The sequence below is a fragment of the Colossoma macropomum genome, unplaced genomic scaffold (assembly GCF_904425465.1).
Source record: "Colossoma macropomum unplaced genomic scaffold, Colossoma_macropomum, whole genome shotgun sequence".
Lineage (NCBI taxonomy): Eukaryota > Metazoa > Chordata > Actinopteri > Characiformes > Serrasalmidae > Colossoma > Colossoma macropomum.
In genome coordinates this window covers 49,319,122-49,342,349 of record NW_023494791.1, presented here as the reverse complement: position 1 = coordinate 49,342,349, position 23,228 = coordinate 49,319,122, and the positions used below count along the sequence as shown (strand labels likewise).

Genomic DNA, 23,228 nt, shown 5'->3' with positions numbered 1-23,228 from the left:
ATAGTTCATAGTTTCCCAAAGGCATCGAAAGCTGAACTCCAGAGCACCTTCACTATATCAATGGAAGCTGGTCACTTTTTAAATGTAAAGAAGGTGGGCGTGGATTTGGAACTCCTGCAGGGGGAGCTATTAGTGCACAAGCGTTTAGTGTTCGTCATATAGAGAAGAAACAGTGGTGAACCCACATCAGCAGGAGCTAACAGACACACACATTTACAGACACAACCTTCAGAGCCTGTTTATCACCAAAACATCCTGAGTTCTGTATGTGGTTTACAGTAAAGATCTTCATTAAACCAGTTAAAGCTGCACTGTGTCAGATTCTCTATGTTGTTACTGAGTGAGGAGAATAAACAGGCTAAAATATGCTGAGTGTGTTCTGCTGTGAGTCGCCTGTAAAGCCTGAAATAATCATTTAAAAGTCAGAGGCGTCGAGTTTTTCACACCACGTCGTACGTCTTTACCTATTAACGTCTCACACAGACTCAAAAAGGAGGTCCGGCTCGATGTTTCGCCTCAGATGATCTCAAATCAACATCATACTGATGAAGATGTGATGATAATAGTAGATCATTCACTCTCATCCTCAGAGACGCTGCTTCACCCAGTTCAGAGTGAGCTCTCTGATTCTCTCTCAATCAGCAGATTCATCCACTCAGGCAAGAAGCACAGCATACATTATGGAATGTTCTGTGTGCAGTTACACATTTAGTCCAGAGGGGTCTCCAAATCCCCAAAACGTACACAGTGCAGTCTCATGTTAAAAGCGTGTAAGTTAAAGAGTGAGCAGAGCGTGTATTGAATGCGTCTGTGCAGCGGTTTTAATCACTGTTTCTCATTTTTATCACCATTATAATTATTTAAGTATTGCATTTTGAGACTTCATTGTATTTAATCTTTTTTGGGCCAAAGTTTTTGGCCTTTTTTCTCTTTTGGCTGAAAACCAATTTTTTCAGTGGCTTAAATTTTGGTGTATTCCTAATATAGAGCACTTTGGGATATAAAACCCAATTCTGGGGGGCTTTGTACCCCTCTAACCCATACCGGGCATTGGGCATGGAGACCTTAGGCTCATGTGCAGCTGCTCCAAAGCGTCACATTTTATTGGTCAGTGCTTTTCTGTGAATGTATGGTTATTCAAGCTGTGTTGGCAGTGGGCGACCTTAAAGTAGCTGAATCTCATCAGAAGGACCGTCTGGATACATAAAGGATATTTTTCAGAATTTTTATAGACATTTTGATTGAAAGTCTTGTGTTTAAGTTCTTTGTTTGAAGAACAGCTCGTGTCTGAAGGCGGGGACTCTGGTAGTGGAGGGGCTGAGGGGGATTTGTGGATTTGTTAACTGCTAAAAATCTGTTTAACGCTGCATTCTGTAGCAGAGTATAGTGTATAGAGTGTGCAGAGTGAGCAGAGTGTAGTGTACAGAGTGTGCAGAGTGAGCAGAGTGTAGTGTACAGAGTGTACAGAGTGAGCAGAGTGTAGTGTACAGAGTGTGCAGAGTGAGCAGAGTGTAGTGTACAGAGTGTGCAGAGTGAGCAGAGCATAGTGTGCAGAGTGTGCAGAGTGTAGTGTACAGAGTGTGCAGAGTGAGCAGAGTGCAGTGTACAGAGTGAGCAGAGCGTAGTGTATAGAGTGTGCAGAGTGAGCAGAGTGCAGTGTACAGAGTGAGCAGAGTGTCGCGTATAGAGTGTGCAGAGTGAGCAGAGTGTAGTGTATAGAGTGTGCAGAGTGTGCCGAGTGTAGTGTACAGAGTGTGCAGAGTGAGCAGAGCATAGTGTATAGAGTGTGCAGAGTGAGCAGAGTGTAGTGTATAGAGTGAGCAGAGTGAGCAGAGTGTCGCGTATAGAGTGTGCAGAGTGTAGTGTATAGAGTGTGCAGAGTGAGCAGAGTGTAGTGTACAGAGTGTGCAGAGTGAGCAGAGTGTAGTGTACAGAGTGTGCAGAGTGTAGTGTACAGAGTGAGCAGAGTGTAGTGTACAGAGTGTGCAGAGTGAGCAGAGTGTAGTGTACAGAGTGTGCAGAGTGTGCAGAGTGTAGTGTACAGAGTGCGCAGAGTGAGCAGAGCATAGTGTGCAGAGTGTGCAGAGTGTAGTATACAGAGTGTGCAGAGTGAGCAGAGTGCAGTGTACAGAGTGAGCAGAGTGAGCAGAGCGTAGTGTATAGAGTGTGCAGAGTGTGCAGAGTGCAGTGTACAGAGTGAGCAGAGTGTCGCGTATAGAGTGTGCAGAGTGAGCAGAGTGTAGTGTATAGAGTGTGCAGAGTGTGCCGAGTGTAGTGTACAGAGTGTGCAGAGTGAGCAGAGCGTAGTGTATAGAGTGAGCAGAGTGAGCAGAGTGTCGCGTATAGAGTGTGCAGAGTGAGCAGAGTGTAGTGTATAGAGTGTGCAGAGTGAGCAGAGTGTAGTGTACAGAGTGTGCAGAGTGAGCAGAGCGTAGTGTACAGAGTGTGCAGAGTGAGCAGAGCGTAGTGTATAGAGTGTGCAGAGTGAGCAGAGTGAGCAGAGTGTCGCGTCTAGAGTGTGCAGAGTGAGCAGAGTGTAGTGTATAGAGTGAGCAGAGTGTCGCGTATAGAGTGTGCAGAGTGAGCAGAGTGTAGTGTATAGAGTGAGCAGAGTGTCGCGTATAGAGTGTGCAGAGTGAGCAGAGTGTAGTGTATAGAGTGTGCAGAGTGAGCAGAGTGTAGTGTACAGAGTGAGCAGAGTGAGCAGAGTGTAGTGTACAGAGTGTGCAGAGTGAGCAGAGCGTAGTGTATAGAGTGTGCAGAGTGAGCAGAGTGTAGTGTATAGAGTGTGCAGAGTGTGCAGAGTGAGCAGAGTGTAGTGTATAGAGTGTGCAGAGTGAGCAGAGTGTCGCGTATAGAGTGTGCAGAGTGAGCAGAGTGTAGTGCACAGAGTGTGCAGAGTGTGCAGAGTGAGCAGAGTACTGTAGCTTCATGACTGACTCTGTTTGATGTAATTTACCTCAAAATAAGTCGAGTCCCCGTGTGAAGGTTCTCCGGATGGTGGTGGTTCTGCTGCGGTAGAGAAGTGAGAGAAGTGTATCAGGAGTTTAACACCTCTCTGCTATTTCTGTCTGCGTGACTCAGCCGAGCGCCGGTTCTCCACTCCGAGGAGAGACCGAGCGTCAGGATATACAGCCCTCTGATCGACGGCTTTACGATAACATCACGATATCGTCTTTTAATAAGGAGGATAACGTCTTTAGGGGAACGTGAGAGGAGCAGTGTGGGGGTCGTGGGAGCTGTGACCAGCAGGAACCCGCTAAAGAATGCTAAAGAACACTGAAGAACACTAAAGAACACTGAAGAACGCTAAAGAATGCTGAAGAATGTGTTTGTGGTTAGTGAGAGAGGAGAGTGATGGGAAAGTGGGTCAGGGAGGAAGAGCAGAGGCTCTTTCTGGAAGCAGTTTGCTTCGGGCACGACCTCTGTGGGTGGGGGCTGGGGGTGGGGGCGGGGGGGCGCATATTTGTGTGTGATTTATCATCCATTCTTCTCACTGCAGTTCCAGCAAACATCAGCTGTTTGGTAAAGACACAAATAGAGATGTGCTGATCCAAGATCTTCTCTCCCAACACAGATTCCAGCACCTGAACTCCAGACTGAGATGGGTTTGGTGTGAAGCGCTCCGTTCTAGATAAACATACCGAGTCAGAACTGTTCACAGTGGTGGTGATAGGAACCAGACGTCCACCTCTAAAAGCTCCCTCACAGAAAGTTCCTACAGTAAATGGTTATGAATTCACTGCCTGATGACTGAGACACTGTTTTATGATAGTTTAGAGAACTTAAACTCCATTCATGGTGGAGGGATACATGCAGGGCGCTGTGAGGCAAAATAGTCCCCAAAGAAAACTTATTATTTCAGATTTTCCACTATTTTCCATCATCAACATTCCATATAAACTCAGAAGACTCTCTCTCTCTCTCTGTCTCTCACTCTCTCTGTCTCTCTCTCTCTCTCTGTCTCTCTCTCTCTCTCTCTCTGTCTCTCTCTCTCTCTTTCTCGCTCTCTGTCTGTCTCTCTCTCTGCAGGCTGTGCAGTCTGACTCTGAAGAGGCTGATTATTCTTAGGGAGTTGGATAAAGAACTGAACTCGGTCGTCATCGCCGTCAAAATCCAGGTGAGTGACCTCACAGTGGTCAGTGAAGTTCTGATGAGGCGATAAACTCCGCCTTCCGACTGGAGCTGACTAATAAAGCTCCATCTGAATCACAGCTACACCGCTGATACATGGAGCAGTGGGATACATCCGTTTCCATGGTTACCCTACACCCACTGCCATGGTTACACTACCTTGTCCATGGTTGTATTACATTTGTTTTGATGGTTTCGTTATACCTGTTTCCATGGTAATGCAACACACATTTTCATGGTGTGCTACCAATTTCTGTGGCGCTTTAGCAGTTTCTATGGTTACTCTTTACCCGTTTCTATGGTTACTCTATACCCGTTTCTATGGTTAGGTGAAGGAGTTAGTTTGAAGTATTCAGTCAGTGATTTGCTGAGGAACACTGATGTTGTTTGATGTCATTTCTGTGATTTGTGTGTCGACTGAACGATAATTATACACATATTTAACAACACAGTTACGGTAATTTAATGATGATGTCATAACTTTACAGTCATAAACTCTAAATTCATCATTTCACAGTGATATCTCCACCTCTGACCCGCGTAATATCCCCCTCTTTTTTCTGTTTTTACCGAAACCTTAAATGGTGCAGCAGTTATTTCAAGCAGGAAGCTAACGTAACTAACACATTTGAGGAGGGTGATGTAGGCATGCAGTTAGCACCATGCTAATTGGAGGGATATAAGCTTCGATTACTTGTTAGGTACATTAGCGTTGTGGCTCCAGTGCTAAAACTAAAGAAGCAAAACTTCAGATACCAAACATGTCTACAGTTGGGGGTGGGGGGTGGGGGGGGGTGGTATTTTGGCTGAATTGTCGCTTTAAAGCGTGTGGCTGTAATGCAGTGGTTGTAATCGAGCACATCTGTCTCTAATACCGTCCCGCTGTGAGGGTGAGGTAATAGGACGCTGTCGATCCACACCCTCAAACAGCTCAACACTCACAGTGAACACACTCTGCACTGCTGCGCACACTCAGAGTAAACAGAGCGCCGGGCCATGATCACACATACAGACATACTGGTAGCACTTTACAGATCAGTAATAAGCAGGTAATGACATGGTAATATTATGGTAACTTAAATTGTATAAACCTAAAACTTACATGTTTATATTCTAGTTGTTAATAAATAAGTTATTATATAGTTACTGTAGTGGTAACAGGTCAGTGATGCAGTGGTAAATTAATGGTAACAAGTTGCACAAACCTAAAAATGACATGCTAATTATCTAGTTATTAAAACGTTAAGATAAAGAAAGATAAACATGTTGTGTAACGATAAATGTGTGCTTTGAGTTTTAAACTAATTTCAGAGCCTTTTCTCAGATCTGTGCTTTATAACAGTTACAGTGTTGTGACAATAACAGGTGGCTCTAAAGGAAGATGTGATAATGTGATGCTTCCAGCTCTGACTGTGTTTAATCTCAGTATATGTAGCTCATCTGCTCCTGAGTGACCTCACTGTCTGTAGGTGGCGCTACATGTAAAAGTAATAGAACGACCCTGAGTGATCGTAATAAAGTCATTTTCATAAGATAATACAGTCATAATCTCCATATTCAGTTGGTGTGAATAACTGAGAAACAAGGTGGAAGGAAGTTTGTATTTTATAACTTTAATATAATGTAGTTACACTGTAATTACAGTCTAACAGTGTCTGTTCATCACACTGACCATCTAAACACATAACAGATGTTTTTGGGGTAATAACACTGACATTATAAAACCCTATACAGATCCTGAATGGTTGGGTTGATATGTTGATTAATCAGATATGATGCTGTAAGAGCTGAACGCTACATGAATATATAACAACTTTAAAAAGCAGAGACTGACCGACTGACTGTTCTGTGTTAGTCACGTTTTTATATCAGCTGGAAAACTAACACTTTATTTACTGGTAATTAGAGTTCATTACTATTAAAAAATAGAAAATTATCATAATACAACTTGTTACTATAATGTCACCATGTCATTACCTGCTTATTACTGATCTATAAAGTGCTATTGGAATATTTATCAGTGTTTTGTTTTATATTTATATTTTATCACCGTTGAAAGAAAAACTCTGGAATATATGTCTGAAAATATGAATATATCTAGAATAATAACTTTATACGAGTAAAAAAACACTCTTAATGTATGTTAATGTTAAAATAAAGTAACAATTATTATGTGCTAATGTAACAATGACATTAGGTTAATGTAGCAATTATTCTGGATTAATGTGACTATTATTATGTTACAGTTACTGACTTAATGTAAGTTATTATGTTAATGTAACAGTTCCTAAGTAAAATGTAATATTTATTATATAGTAATGTAACAAATGTAACAGCATTATGTCATTAATTATGTCATAATGTAACATCTATTGTGATAATATAACAGTTATGTTTCTGTAACAGTTACTACCTTAATGTAATTGTTTTTATGATAATGTAACACATGTGACGACTGTTATGTAATAACAGTAATGTTAATGTAATCGTTAATATGTCGTATTCTAACTAATGTAGCAATTGTTATATAATAATCCACTGTTTCTATGTTACTGTAAGATTTTATTCTGAGTAATTTTGAATAATTTTGTTTGTCTGTTTGATATGAAATGTTCACACAGTGTGAAGAACAGCTGATAATGTAAATAATATAAAACATAAGAATCCACAAAAATAGAGTTTTATTATATCAGGGAAGAGGAGTCAGTGTTTATTCCGGAGTGTCCTGTGTCCCGGTCAGCGTCTGGCCTGTGACCACGTTCCTGACCTCACGTTTTATTATTAACCTTTATAGAAATGTAAAAACAAACGTAATGAACGACAGTACAGGAGTCTGAGATCATCCTGAAACAGACTGGGCAGGCTGGACGCTGGGAGAAGCTTCTGGATTAACCGGACTGTTCCGAGTGTTTCCGCTGCGTCTCCTGGGAAAAGAGCGAGGGAACCAGTTTATCTCTTTGTTTTCAGCGTCTCGTCCTTTTCTAGCTCTGCAGTGAGTCTCTCAGAGGAAGCGGCTCCGACTGGCCCCCCACCATAAACACCAAACACTTAAAGCGATAGTTCAGCCAAATATCACATTCCCCCCTCCCCCACCCCCACCCCCGCCTGGTACACCAAATATAGTTTGTTTCTTCAGCTTTAGCACTGCAGATACGAGGCTAATGTAGCTAACAAGCAATAGAACCTTATACCCCACCAATTAGCATGGTGCTAACTGCTTGTCTAAAAAAGCACAGGCCTCAGACTGCTGGAAGGATGTGCTAATAACACACAATGACAACCTCTAATATACTTGATTGATTAATGTACCTGTGCTTTCTGACTGTACGACGCACAAAAAGGGGGATTTTCCTTTAAATCTGGAAAGTAGAATCAGGTATTTCACTAAAAGAGCAAAGCATGTTTAATCTTTACTACAGCAAACGGGGCAGCAGGACGCTGACATTACTGCCTTACTGATACTGAGCGCTGATTGGTTGGCATTACTGCTACTGAGCGCTGATTGGTTGGCATTACTGCTACTGAGCGCTGATTGGTTAGCGTTACTGCTACTGAGCGCTGATTCGTAACCGTTACTGATACTGAGAGCTGATTGGTTAGTGTTACTGCTACTGAGAGCTGATTGGTTAGCATTACTGCTACTGAGCGCTGATTGGTTAGCATTACTGCTACTGAGCGCTGATTGGTTAGCGTTACTGCTACTGAGCGCTGATTGGTTATCGTTACTGCTACTGAGCGCTGATTGGTTAGCGTTACTGCTACTGAGAGCTGATTGGTTATCGTTACTGCTACTGAGCGCTGATTGGTTAGTGTTACTGCTACTGAGAGCTGATTGGTTAGTGTTACTGCTACTGAGCGCTGATTGGTTAGCATTACTGCTACTGAGCGCTGATTGGTTAGCATTACTGCTACTGAGCGCTGATTGGTAACCGTTACTGCTACTGAGCTGATGGTTACGTTACTGCTACTGAGAGCTGATTGGTTAGCGTTACTGCTACTGAGAGCTGATTGGTTAGTGTTACTGCTACTGAGAGCTGATTGGTTAGCGTTACTGCTAATGAGAGCTGATTGGTAACCGTTACTGCTACTGAGAGCTGATTGGTTAGCGTTACTGCTACTAAGCGCTGATTGGTAACCGTTACTGCTACTGAGCGCTGATTGGTTAGCGTTACTGCTACTGAGCGCTGATTGGTAACCGTTACTGCTACTGAGCGCTGATTGGTTAGCGTTACTGCTAATGAGAGCTGATTGGTAACCGTTACTGCTACTGAGCGCTGATTGGTAACCGTTACTGCTACTGAGCGCTGATTGGTTAGCGTTACTGCTACTGAGCGCTGATTGGTAACCGTTACTGCTACTGAGCGCTGATTGGTTAGCTTTACTGCTACTAAGCGCTGATTGGTAACCGTTACTGCTACTGAGCGCTGATTGGTTAGCGTTACTGCTACTAAGCGCTGATTGGTAACCGTTACTGCTACTGAGCGCTGATTGGTTAGCGTTACTGCTACTGAGCGCTGATTGGTAACCGTTACTGCTACTGAGCACTGATGGTTAGTGTTACTGTACGAGAGCTGATTGTAACCTGCTACTGAGCGCTATGGTTAGGTTACTCTATGAGCGCTGATTGGTAACCGTTACTGCTACTGAGCGCTGATTGGTTAGTGTTACTGCTACTGAGAGCTGATTGGTTAGTGTTACTGCTACTGAGCGCTGATTGGTTAGCATTACTGCTACTGAGCGCTGATAGGTTAGCATTACTGCTACTGAGCGCTGATTGGTAACCGTTACTGCTACTGAGAGCTGATTGGTTAGCGTTACTGCTACTGAGAGCTGATTGGTTAGTGTTACTGCTACTGAGAGCTGATTGGTTAGCGTTACTGCTAATGAGAGCTGATTGGTAACCGTTACTGCTACTGAGAGCTGATTGGTTAGCGTTACTGCTACTAAGCGCTGATTGGTTAGCGTTACTGCTACTGAGCGCTGATTGGTAACCGTTACTGCTACTGAGCGCTGATTGGTTAGCGTTACTGCTAATGAGAGCTGATTGGTAACCGTTACTGCTACTGAGCGCTGATTGGTAACCGTTACTGCTACTGAGCGCTGATTGGTAACCGTTACTGCTACTGAGCGCTGATTGGTTAGCGTTACTGCTACTAAGCGCTGATTGGTAACCGTTACTGCTACTGAGCGCTGATTGGTTAGCGTTACTGCTACTGAGCGCTGATTGGTTAGCTTTACTGCTACTAAGCGCTGATTGGTAACCGTTACTGCTACTGAGCGCTGATTGGTTAGCGTTACTGCTACTAAGCGCTGATTGGTAACCGTTACTGCTACTGAGCGCTGATTGGTTAGCGTTACTGCTACTGAGCGCTGATTGGTTAGCTTTACTGCTACTAAGCGCTGATTGGTACCGTTACTGCTACTGAGCGCTGATTGGTTAGCGTTACTGCTACTAAGCGCTGATTGGTAACCGTTACTGCTACTGAGAGCTGATTGGTTAGCGTTACTGCTACTGAGCGCTGATTGGTTAGTGTTACTGCTACTGAGCGCTGATTGGTAATCGTTACTGCTACTGAGAGCTGATTGGTTAGCGTTACTGCTACTGAGAGCTGATTGGTTAGCGTTACTGCTACTGAGCGCTGATTGGTAACCGTTACTGCTACTGAGCACTGATTGGTTAGTGTTACTGCTACTGAGCGCTGATTGGTAACCGTTACTGCTACTGAGCGCTGATTGGTTAGTGTTACTGCTACTGAGCGCTGATTGGTAACCGTTACTGCTACTGAGCGCTGATTGGTTAGTGTTACTGCTACTGAGCGCTGATTGGTTAGCGTTACTGCTACCGAGCGCTGATTGGTAACCGTTACTGCTACTGAGCGCTGATTGGTAACCGTTACTGCTACTGAGAGCTGATTGGTTAGCGTTACTGCTACTGAACGCTGATTGGTTAGCATTACTGCTACTGAGAGCTGATTGGTTAGCGTTACTGCTACTGAGCGCTGATTGGTTAGTGTTACTGCTACTGAGCGCTGATTGGTAATCGTTACTGCTACTGAGAGCTGATTGGTTAGCGTTACTGCTACTGAGAGCTGATTGGTTAGCGTTACTGCTACTGAGAGCTGATTGGTAACCGTTACTGATACTGAGCGCTGATTGGTTAGCGTTACTGCTACTGAGTGCTGATTGGTTAGTGTTACTGCTACTGAGCGCTGATTGGTTAGTGTTACTGCTACTGAGCGCTGATTGGTAACCGTTACTGCTACTGAGCGCTGATTGGTTAGTGTTACTGCTACTGAGCGCTGATTGGTTAGCGTTACTGCTTCTGAGCGCTGATTGGTTAGTGTTACTGCTACTGAGAGCTGATTGGTAACCGTTACTGCTACTGAGCACTGATTGGTTAGCGTTACTGCTACTGAGAGCTGATTGGTTAGCATTACTGCTACTGAGAGCTGATTGGTAACCGTTACTGCTACTGAGCGCTGATTGGTTAGCATTACTTCTCCGTTCGTTTTGGACTGGCTCGGGAGCGCCCCCTAGCATCAGACCAACCTGGAAGACAGTACTGCGTGGCAGTTGTCCTCACTACACACTCTATGGTGGCACATTCTGGCCTTCACTCTGTCCGATTCGTAGCATCGTGTGATTGGAGGAAACCACGTGACTAAATTTGAGAGAAAAATGAAAGAAGATAAAAAAGAACAGAAGTACAGCTAAAACATCTCTGATTTTATTTTTTATGTCACTCTGGAATAAAATGAAATAAATGTATAAACTTTATTTTTCACCAAACTGTCGCTTTAAAGCTCCTCTCACAGAACAGCATCAGTAACCAGAGCAGTTCCTGAAAGTCCTCAGCAGGTCTCTGACTCTCTGACTGTTCAGGGAGGATGAGATTCTGGCCGCGGGGGATCAGCTGGGTGGTCTTGGCTGCAGACTCTCAGTTCAGTAAAGGACAGAGGGCACGAACTCTTAAAGGTGCGGTCAGACTAACACTGCCTGACCGCAGCACACATCACCTTTATCCTCCCGAAACCCAGCACCGAAAAACCTGCTGTAAGAACATTTTATCACTGAGACAAGACTAAAAGTCTCAGGCAGCAGAGAAGCGTCTTTACATCTGTTCATCTGAGTGAGTTTCTGTCAGGAAAAACAACATATAACATCAGAATAAACACAAATAAACACAAATACAGTAAAAACACTATATAACATTAAAACAAACAAACACAAATAGAGTAAACACAGTATATAACATAAGAATAAACACAGGTAAACACAAATACAGTAAAACTACTATATAACATTAGAATAAACTTAGAGCAAAAACACTATGACATCAAAATAAAAACAAATGAACATAAATACAGTAAAAACACTACACAATGCATTGTAAACATGAGGTCCATCTGCAGCTCAGTGTGCATTTTACATTACTGTAGCAGTAACAAACTCAAGGGGGCGCTAAAGGCGGAATCAGAGGATCTGTGAAAAGGATCTTCCGAACAAACACAAGCACTAATCATATGGCCATGTGGACTCGTTGCGTTATGAATTCATCATGAGCCACTTTGAGTCATTATGATATTTATGATCATCTTCATAAGAGATGTGTGTGTACATTACAGAGGTGGGCGTGGCTACTCGAGTTACACACCACATCAAACACATTCCAGCAGCTCACAAACAGAAAACATCCAAACGTTTAATCCTGACCAGCTGCCTCGCTGGCTTCGGTGGACGCAGTGTGTCATCAACCTGAGCTTTAGCTCGGAACCCAGCCACTGCTTGTACACTAGAAGTTGTGAGTGCATTGTGGGAAAATTGGACACATTTAAAAAGACGGCTCTTCAAATAGTTTATTTTAGAACCATGAGTTGTGTATAGAACCATTTGCATGCTTAAATTGTTCCTAAGATTGATGGAGAATGTGTTGCAAAGGGTTCTTCTATGGTCATGGTGTCAAGCTTGTTACAGTATCAGAACTCTTTTTGGAGCTATATAGAACAGTGTTCTATATAACGTTCTCCATCAATCTGAAGAACCATTTCACCATGTGAAGAAACATTTAAGCACGCAAATGGTTCTATAAAAAACTCATGCTTCTAAAAAAACAGTGTGTTTACTGAAGAACCCTTGAAGAACCATCTTTTTAAGAGTGTACTGCCTGTAGAATCCCTGTAGAACAGATAGGGGTTATTTTCAGTCCATTCAGCTCTGTAATCTAATGGGGTCTTTATATGTGTGTATTTTCGTGCACAGGGTTCCAAACGTGTGTTGAGATCCAATGAGTACGTTCTTCCTCCCAGCGGTCTGATGGAGACGGATCTGGAGCTCACCTTCTCTCTGCAGGTACGGAACCGGAATCTCTCCTGTACTTTGTATGCTTACGGTGTTTTCACACTAGTCCCGAATACCTGAGTCGCACTCTGGACCGATTCTGGGCTCATCTGGGGGAGGAGCTCGTTATCACTGGTTTCCTTTCACACACAAGAGCTCCAACTGAATCGTGGATCACTGCGATTCCATACGTCACCCTTCTGCATGCAGGTTTGCTGAATGGTCAGCAGCTTCATCGGTTTACTGCAGTTTATAGTTACCTTGGATATAAAAACACTGAAGCAGTGAAGAGCAGCTCTTTCTGTCCACAGAGTCCTCTCCCCCATTACAGCACTCGAAAGAGGAAGTGACGCAATAAGTCGATGCAGTCACATTGCAAAATGAACCAATCACGAAGCCCCACACACAGCGCCGGGAGCAGAGAGCATCCACACGTGCAGTGGACCCACCAGAGCATCCTGGGTCCAGAAAACAGCTCTAGTGTGAAAACACCATTTAAGACCTGTCTGTTTCCAGATGTTGGCGGTCAGATTGTTTATCTTTTCTCTGTGTTTTTGTTGCAGTATCCACACTTTCTGAAGAGAGATGCTAACCGGCTGCAGATCATGCTGCAGCGACGGAAACGCTACAAAAACCGGACGATCCTTGGCTACAAGACTCTCGCTCTGGGGGTCATCAACATGGCTGAGGTGAGGACGGCACTCAGCATGGAGCTGCAGGAGAGGGCAGGATTCCAGGATTGGGTATTAATGATGTAAAAGGCCTGAAAACATGCTAAACCTGCCCTGTGCAGACTAAACCAGCCGACAGGTCAACAGGCTCCTCCAACAATGTTCAGGTTGTGCTTTGAACTGAAATAGTAAGTGATGCATCGACAAAGCAACAAACAAAGTAAAGGACATGTTACAAACGTTTAACCCTTACAGGTCAACGGCGTCGTATATGAGATCAAAGGATGTCGTAAGTAAAAGAATAAATATCTCAGTAAAGTTGTACACTAGAGACTCACTTTCATTTTACCCAGAAGTACAGCGCTTTGCTGTTGACAGTTCAGGAACACGGCCTCTGATTGGTCTACATGTCAGGAACACGGCCTCTGATTGGTCAACATGTCAGGAACACGGCCTCTGATTCGTCTACATGTCAGGAACACAGCCTCTGATTGGTCAACATGTCAGGAACACGGCCTCTGATTGGTTGACAAGTCAGGAGCACGGCCTCTGATTGGTTGACAAGTCAGGCACACAGCCTCTGATTGGTCAACATGTCAGGAACACAGCCTCTGATTGGTCTACATATCAGGAACACAGCCTCTGATTGGTCAACATGTCAGGAACACAGCCTCTGATTGGTGTAAAAGTTAGAAACAGAGCATCTAATTGGTCAGCAATAGTCTACAAGTCTGGAACACAGCCTCTGATTGGTCTACAACCAATCGACCAATAGAACGGGACACTCTGCAGCAGCTGCACATGATCCTAAGGTCTCCATGTCCATTGCCCAGTGTGGGGTATAAAGACCCCCAGCATTGGGCTGTGGAGCAGTGGAACTGGGTTCTCTGGAGTGATGGAGCTCCATCCAGTACCTTTGGGATGAGTTAGTGATCCAGAACTGAACATCCAACGTCAGTACCTGACCTCACTAATGCTCAATCAAATCCTCACAGCAGTGTTCAACATCCAGTGTAGAGCCTTCCCAGAAGAGTAGAGGCTGTTACTGCAGCACAGACTCACTATTAACACCTTCGTTTCAGAGGAAACTCTGCAGTTTCAGACCTTCACTCAGTGTTCTGATGCTCTGATGAAGGTCAGAAACTGATGATGGTTTGTTTGTGAGCAGGTGATGCAGCATCCTACAGATGGAGGTCAGATCCTGGGTCTCCATAGCAACATGAAGGATGTTCCAGCACGTGTGGCGGAGATCAGTGTGTTCTCTCTGTCCAGCCAGCCGATTGACCATGAGGACGGTGGCCAGAGCAGGAACAAGAACAAAAACAACGGTGAGAATATTCAGTCACTTTCTCGTTTTTGTCTCTGTGTGTGTCTGTATATAATAATAATATGTCTCGTATGGATTGGATACGTTGCTGCTATCAGAACAAAAATCTGCGTCTCCAGAATGGTGACTTTACCGCAGAGGAGAAAAACATTATTAACAAGTTAAAGTTACGAGATTTTTAGAAGTAATTATTAGACTGTTTTTATTGGTTCCTCATGAAATTTTACCACAATGTAAAGTGAAGCTTGAGGTTTACAATTATACAAAAACGTCAAAAACAACAAAACTGGAGATGATTTTGTGCGACAGTGATGATATGGAAGTTATTATGTCAATGGAATAATAATGATAATAATATGTTCCATATGTATTATATATCGATGCTGTTCAAAAAACAATATCTCAATTTTTTGCAATTTTTAGTGTAGTAAAGAATATTTTTGCCCTCTCTTGTAAAGTTCTTGTTTTGGAGATACTTGTTTTTCTTTGGACAGTGATGATATGTGTAAGTACATATATGTAATAATAATAACAATAATAATATATCCCATGTTTGTTATGTGCTTATATATAAGAAACCTCGTATATATAAATATAGAAACCTATATATATATATATATATATATATATACGTGTGTCAAAAACTGAAGAATGACAAAAATAAAAATACAAGGTTTTCTTCTGACAGCAGCGATTTGTATTATATATGTGTATCTAAATATAATAATAATATGCCCATATTAAAAGTTATATTTTAACATCTATCTTCATATTTTTATATTTATTTGCATATAATAACGCTTTCTGTATGTATTACATATGGAAGCATCTATATATAATAAAAATATGTCTTATTTATTATGTATATGTAAGTAACTTTATATAGTAATCGGTCCTGTATGTATTATGTATATGTAAGTATCTATATGTAATAGAAATGTGTCCTATATATATAATGTATATGTATCTGTGTGTAATAATAAGTCCTGTAAGTATAATCAGTGCCCATACGCAGCGCCCCTGAGCTCCTGCTGCGGTGAGGTTCTAAAAGTGGACGAGTGAAAGGTCAGCTGTGAGTGTGAGTGTGTGGTGTGGATGTGTTTATAGAGAGTTGAGTTACAGGTTGGTTATGTAACGCTCTTTCAGATCGCTCCCCTGATATGGATAATTATTCGGAGGAGGATGACGACAGCTACTCCTCAGAGCAGGAGGCCAGCGATGACGCAGTGCACGGACAGGTGAGAAAACAGACCGGCCTCAGGAAAGTCCGCACACCTGCCAGCACTCACACCGTCTCAGATAAACACTCAGACGCCAAAAACACTGAGATGACCTCACGCTCTGACTCTGCCTGCTCTCTCTGCGCTCGCAGGACCTTGACGATGAAGACGATGACATCCAGAAGCCCAAGAAATCTCGACGGAAAGTGATCCGAACCACCTCCATGACTCGGGTGAGGAGAGCGGATTGAGTCTGAGGGGTGGGAGAAAACACTGATACAGCACAGTATCACGATTATCTGGGTGAAACAAATAGTATTGATTTCAGAATTTGAGATTTTGTTTGTTTTTTCTTTCTGCTGAGACTCTGCTGAGGCAAGTCAGTGGTGTTGCTTAAAGGAACAGCTGGATAGTGTAGTGGATAACGCCATGACCTCTGTCACATTAATAACACTGTTATTTACACAATTAGAGTCCTTTAACAAGTTACAATCATTCTACTATTACGTTCACCCACCAGCAAATTAAATGATATTAAACTGCAGCATTTTTTAATATCACAAATCTTTAAAGGGGACCCATTATTCTCATTTTCAGTATTAATTTTTTGGGCTTTACTGTAACAGATTTACAGCTTCAGTGTTCCAAAAACACATTATTTTCCTCATGCTGTTCATCTCTATTCACCCTCTGTCTGAAACGCCCTGTTAGAGCTGTGTCTTTAAGCCCCGCCTCCCGATGAGCATAGTGTTCTCTGATTGGTCCACCCCTGAACACACTCGTCCTCCTCCAATAGCCGCTGTGCACTGTGTGAGGGGGCTGAGTTTGCTGGTAGGCGGGCAGTAAGGACTGTGTTACGAGATAATGTCATCCTGTAACAAAGGAAAAGGGCTGGAATTCCAACCAGGCGTTTCAGGCAGCTGAGAAAAGTGGGTTCTGTGGGAGAGAGTTTCTCCCTCTGGAGGGAACGCTGAGCTTTGGGACTCTGCAGAACGTTTACATGAACAAAAAGCTACAAAACACTGAAGGAAAGAGAAAAACAGAAAGTAGAATTGTCCCCTTTGTAACTTGCAGTAGAAGCATGTCAGGGTTAAAGGGTCATGATAATAATATCATAAAGGGCAGGAGTTCACAGTCTCAGTCCTGTTGACCCAACAAACACCTGATTCAGCTCATTAACTCATTAAGACGTGCCTCGTTGGCTGGGTCAGGACTGTAGAGCAGGGTCACCAGGACTGAGATTGGGATCCCCTGATACAGGAGATACAGAGATTCCCCCCTCTAATAAGTACAGTCGGCCAAAAAGTAGCTTTTTTGTTTATTTTGACTATTTTCCAAAACATCAGAACTGTATAACACCGCATATGAAATCAGTGCATTGAGAAATTCTGGCACTTTGCTCTGACTTGCCAGTGATTAGAAACACCCACCATATAGGCGACGAACAGTGGGTTAAAAATCTAATAACAAACCTACTAATAGGGTGCTGTGTGCAGTATAGCGCCCCCTTCTGCTCTGCTAACGCTCAGCACTTCTCTCATCCACAGCAGCCGAACTTCAAGCAGAAGTTTGTGGCTCTGCTGAAGAGGTTCAAGGTGACGGATGAGGTCAGTGGGTCGGTGGTTATGATTGCTCAGTTTCTGAACTTGTGACTTTTATCTCCCCTCGAGAGACACGAGAGGCTGCTCTCACAGCTAGTTTGTTTGCCAAAGTCCAAACCAGAGTTTTGTTTTTTGTGCTATTCTATGTTTTTTATTTGGTTCTGTTGGTTTCAGTGCACCAAACTGTAAACATGAGTGTTTGTTTATTTGTCAGGAATGTTGCAGGGATGCATTATTAATCCTGTTTAACTGGATTTAGTGCAGTGCAGTTTGTAACACTGAATAAAAATCGTTGTAGTGGTAGTTTTTATTATGACTATGATTACATGTTATTATTATTACTCTTAAAAAGCTGGTTCTCCAAAAGTTCTTTAGTTAAGACAATGGTACTATATAGAGCCATGAACACTCAAAGAACCGTTTGCATGATTAAATGGTTCTTCAGATTGATAGAGAATGTGTTCTATACAGCACCAAAAAGGGTTCTTCTGCTGTTGCAGGCACGACATTGTAACAACAGCAGAACCCTTTTTGATATGATATTTTTGCCATATCACTTATTCAGCATCTGCCTCTTTATGGTTGGTTTGTCAGTTTAAATGTAACCAATCGTGCCAAAATCGATCACATTGCTTCGCTGTTATTGTATTGCTGGTTTGTCGACAGCAGCCTGCGCTGCAGGAGTGATACGAGCATCTGTCTCCCTCGTCCGGCGCTCAGGGTTATTATAGTTTTAAATTTAAATCACTTTCTATTTTTGTTTGGTTTTTGATTTCAGTTTAGTTTCAGTTCGTTTTAAGGGTGCAGTAATAGTTCTAGTTTTTGTTTTTTCCTTCTGAAAAAGTAAAGTCAGTTTTAGTTTTAGTGTTCAGTGTTCTGTTGAGCGCTGAGATAGCTGGTATCTGAGAAGAGTAGAATTAATGAACACACAAACACACTCCTGAACTCTCCTTCACTCTGAAAACACTAAAACCAAAGATTTATTCTCAGGAATTGTCGTTTTAATCAGTTTTAAAAACACTCATTTTTATTTTTATTACATTTTTAGTGTTTTAATGAGCTATAATAACCCTGCTGCTGACCACCACAGAAATGCGTTCTCACCAGCAGGGAACTGAACCTGGGTTCATTTAGAACCAAGACCTGAGCTGTTTGCTGGACCACAGTTCATCTGATTAGTGCACCTGACAGATCGAACCAAACTGAAGAAGTAGCACCAAAGCAGGCAGGTGTGAGAGCACGCTGAGACTCAGAGGCAGCAGTGAAGGTAAAATATGTTATTTATGGTGAGGGCAGGTTCTGGACTCAGACCCGGTGGATCAGACGCAGGAGGTGGAGGATCTGGACCTGCTGTACGACAGCCTGGAGGAGCACAACCACAGCGACAGCGGCCCTGACGTGGAGGACAACGAGAGCGTGCTTAGCACACCTAAACCAACTCTGAGGTACGGTAACATCAACATGGGGCTTCAGGGACGACTGATTTGGGTCGAACAGGGTCTGAATTTACAGTGGTTTGTTTGCATTTCATTCCAAGAAGTAAAGTGATGTTTTAAAATACGACATATTTAGTTACAGAGGTTTTGATAGCCGTATCCTCACAGTGGACACACGTAAATGTAATTCTGTAATCCAGTAGGACAAAGAGAGAAATCTAATGTGAACAGAGCAGTTTAATATTCTGGATGGTCAGTTTTCACTTTGAGATGGCTGATAAACTTTTCCAGGGCAGTTCTGAAAAAGGTCAGTCTGGAACCCTGACTGAATCATATTTATCAGTGTTTTCACATATAGTTTGTTTTAAAAGAACCGAACTGAGTTCTGTTAAACTGAACCTGAAAGGGAACCAACTGCAAATGACCTCAGTTCTTTTTGTGTTTACAATGTAAGTGAAATATGAAGAGGACTCAGTTCTCTTTCTGGTCCTTTGAGATCTCAGACCAGTTCTTGTTCAGACGACAACTCCACTAGAACTCAGTCCCCTTTCACAGCACTCACAGTGAGCGCAGTGCAGTGGGGTGGGTTCCGTTTTCAGCTGTGCACCTCACTGAGCTCCTCCCGGTGAAATTCCACGTCAGTGGTGAATTCTTATTCGTTCAGTGTGAAAGCAGCTGAAAATCGTGTCGCGTGTCCAGCTTGAGCTGTAAATTCACGCGGCTCTCACATCTGATCACTTTAATATGTCAGCACTGCTGTCTTGTCTCAGACGGACAGGCTCTGTCCTGAGTAGAACTTTATAAATGACCCTTGGTCTGTTTCACCTGCTGAAGTGCTGAAGACTGTGGCTGTGTGTGCGGTCAGCCTCGAGGTCTTCACCTTAAAGCTAAAGTGCTCTGGAGCCGTTTTGTTTTCAGAATGTACAAATCAATTGAACCACAAAAAACGAACTACAAACGAACCGAACTGAGACCACCTGAGACCACCTGTTCGTTTTTGTGGCCGTTTAGAGGGTCTGAGTTAATTTAGAATGTTCACATATGCAAAAGAAACCATGACTCAGCGGTGAAAACGCCCTGTCCTACTTACTTTATGGGTTGTTTATGTTAAACACAGGATTTGTGAATACAGTTTTTCTCTCTCTGTGTTTTTAGGCCGTTTTTTGAGGGAATGTCTCACTCCAGCTCTCAGACTGAGATCGGCAGTGTACACAGTCAGAGGAGTCAACAACAGGACACGGTCAGACACGCTCACACTGTAATATACACAACAACATACACACAATAACATATACAGTAACGTACACACTAACATACACAGTAACATATGCAGTACTATATACAGTAATACATACAGTAACATACAGAGGAACATGTACAGTAATATTAACAATAAAATTCACAGCAAAAGAAAAAAACTAAATGCGCTGTGCTGGGCTCTCCCCTTCAATAATCACATGATCAGAGATCGGTTTGTAATACTGGTCTAAATGTGTATTCAAAGCTGATCATTTTTATTAAACAAACATCTGTCGATGCTGATATGACTCTCATATCGTTGTGCGTCTCTAATAATGCAGCTCTATAATAATGAACAAGGTTTTGAATTGTGGAGTAGAGGCTGCAGCACAGACTCACTATAAACACCTTCATTTCAGAAGAAACGCTGGATTCTCAGCACTGCAGTAACACTGACGTGGTGGTGTGTTAGTGTGTGTTGTGCTGGTCTGAGTGGATCAGACACAGCAGTGCTGCTGGAGTTTTTAAACACTGTGTCCACTCACTGTCCACTCTATTAGACACTGCTACTTTGTTGGTCCATCTTGTAGATGTAAAGTCAGAGATAGATGCCTGATCTGTGGGGGTCCTGACTGTTGAAGAACAGGGTGAAAGGGGCCTGACAAAATGTAGAAACAAGGAGGTGCAGTTGTGGGGAGGAAGTGGCTGGTCAGTGTATATTGGACACATGATTGTATAGCATATTTGGTTACTGTTTTAGTTCTGCATTTACTGGGAAGGCGAGACCCCCACCCTGATCCTCAGCTTTGCTGTCCCGGGGGGGGGGTATTTTTAGGGTTTGACTTCAGATGCACCCCCCACCCTCCACCCCCCACCCCCGATGTACCCAGATCAGATCAGCATTTACTCAATTCCTGGCGTGGGCACATGGGCATTTCAGAGATGGTGCACATTGCAGTGATGAACGTCCAGCACTCTGCACATTCCAGCAGATCAAAACACAGCCGAGTTGATCTGGAGGTCAGCAAGCATTTACAGTGACCAACTGCACTGATCTCATCCTGCTGACCATCTCAAACAGCCCAAATCAAACTTTTGTCTTTGTTTTTTTTTTGTTTTTTTTTACAAAAGTTCTTTTTATTCCTAATAATTAAACAGGCGTCTGTTTATTTACAGGAAAAAGACAAAACGTTCTTCTTTTTTAATGTAACTTAAGATTATATTCCAAATATATTTGTAGCATTTCTATTGATCCATTCATCATTAAGTTCGAACTTCATATATAAAGAATTGTGTCAAAAAATGACAACAAAAATGGAGATACAAGGTTTTGTTGATGGCAACAGTATCTAAATTAGTCCATTCAGATTGGCTGCCCTGTATTGTGCCTCATTCTAAAAGCAGTCACTGAATGGGCGTGGCTAAACTACTGTAGGTGGAGTGGGTGGGGCTAAACTGCTGTAGGCAGAAGGGGCGGTGCTAGACTGCTATAGGTTGAACGGGCGGGGCTAAACTTACCCAGTCAGAACTGTTCACAGTGGTGGTGATAGGAACCAGACGTCCACCTCTAAAAGCTCCCTCACAGAAAGTTCCTACATGAAATGGTTATGAATTCACTGCCTGATGACTGAGACACTGTTTTATGATAGTTTAGAGAACTTAAACTCCATTCATGGTGGAGGGATACATGCAGGGCGCTGTGAGGCAAAATAGTCCCCAAAGAAAACATATTATTTCAGATTTTCCACTATTTTCATCATCAACATTCATATAAACTCAGAAGACTCGTGTAGGTTCACTGGTGGTTCTGGATAGTAAATAAAATGTCTATATTTGTGTTGTAGTCATGGCGACACCTGGTTCCTATCACCACCACTGTAAAGACATCTGAACCATTTCACACCAAACCACTCTGAATCTCTCTGTTTACACCTCACACACTGAGTTATGGGGGGATTTTGAACAGTGGATGGAATTCCCCTTTGAGTTGAGGAGAAATGTGGAGGATCTGTTTGTAATCTGGTTAATGTTGTTTGTGTGTCGAATGCGCCCCCTTCAGGACAGTGGAGTGACTGTATGTTTGTCCTGCAGGGCTGCGGCCTCCTGCCTGTGGCTCCTGAGGAACGACAGCAAGAGGAGACGAGCACAAACACAAACAGTGGGGTTAGAGTTCACACACACACACACACACACACACACACACACTCACACACACACTCACACACACACTCACACACACACATACACACACACACACACACACACACACACACACATACACATACACACACATACACATACACATACACACACACACACACACACACACACATACACACACACACACACACACACACACACACTCACACACACACACACTCACACACACACACTCACACACACACACACACACACACACACTCACACACACACACACACACTCACACACACACACACATACACACACACACACACACTCACACACACACATACACACACACACACACACACTCACACACACACACACACACTCACACACACACACACATACACACACACACACACACACACACACACACATACACATACACATACACATACACACACATACACATACACATACACACACACACACACACACACATACACACACACACACACACACACACACACTCACACACACACACACTCACACACACACACTCACACACACACACACACACACACACACACACACACTCACACACACACACACACACTCACACACACACACACATACACACACACACACACACTCACACACACACATACACACACACACACACACACTCACTCACATACACACACACACACACACACTTACACACACACACACACACACACACACACACACACACACATACACACATACACACACACTCACTCTTCCCTTCTTTCAGTCCCCCCTTCAGTTACTGCAGCAAAGGGGGACAGAGTCACTATTAAAGGTGCAGTAAGTGATTCTGAGATTGTTGGTATTTGAACTCAGCAGCAACAGATACGCCCCTCCCTTCAGTGCTCCTTCAGAAGCTCCACCCCCACCAAATTCATGGACGTGCATCGCCATGGCGAACGATACTGGGCTAGCAAATTAGTGTTTTTCCTGGCCATAAAACCCTTTGCAGATACCATACAGACAAATCCCATGATATAACATTAGAGCTAACAAAGACACAGTAAGTAGTGTAGCTAACATTAGCTCAGCTGTGGGTTAGCAAATACAG

The 23,228-nt window shown here is 43.1% G+C and overlaps 1 protein-coding gene across 2 annotated transcripts in view; it reads left to right on the top strand.

Annotated features, from left to right (window-relative positions):
- Positions 1-23,228, top strand: part of zmp:0000000755 (phosphofurin acidic cluster sorting protein 2) — a 54,844-nt gene that overhangs the window by 17,375 nt on the left and 14,241 nt on the right. The window contains exons 2-11 of one of the 2 annotated variants that reach the window (XM_036575273.1): positions 4,033-4,120; positions 12,394-12,483; positions 13,035-13,160; positions 14,311-14,470; positions 15,616-15,707; positions 15,842-15,922; positions 17,240-17,296; positions 18,587-18,735; positions 19,882-19,966; positions 22,057-22,128. In XM_036575273.1, the coding sequence (XP_036431166.1) occupies positions 4,033-4,120; positions 12,394-12,483; positions 13,035-13,160; positions 14,311-14,470; positions 15,616-15,707; positions 15,842-15,922; positions 17,240-17,296; positions 18,587-18,735; positions 19,882-19,966; positions 22,057-22,128 (1,000 nt within the window). Of the gene's footprint in view, positions 1-4,032; positions 4,121-12,393; positions 12,484-13,034; positions 13,161-14,310; positions 14,471-15,615; positions 15,708-15,841; positions 15,923-17,236; positions 17,297-18,586; positions 18,736-19,881; positions 19,967-22,056; positions 22,129-23,228 lie in introns of both variants that reach the window. The other variant, XM_036575272.1, reaches the window with a different exon arrangement.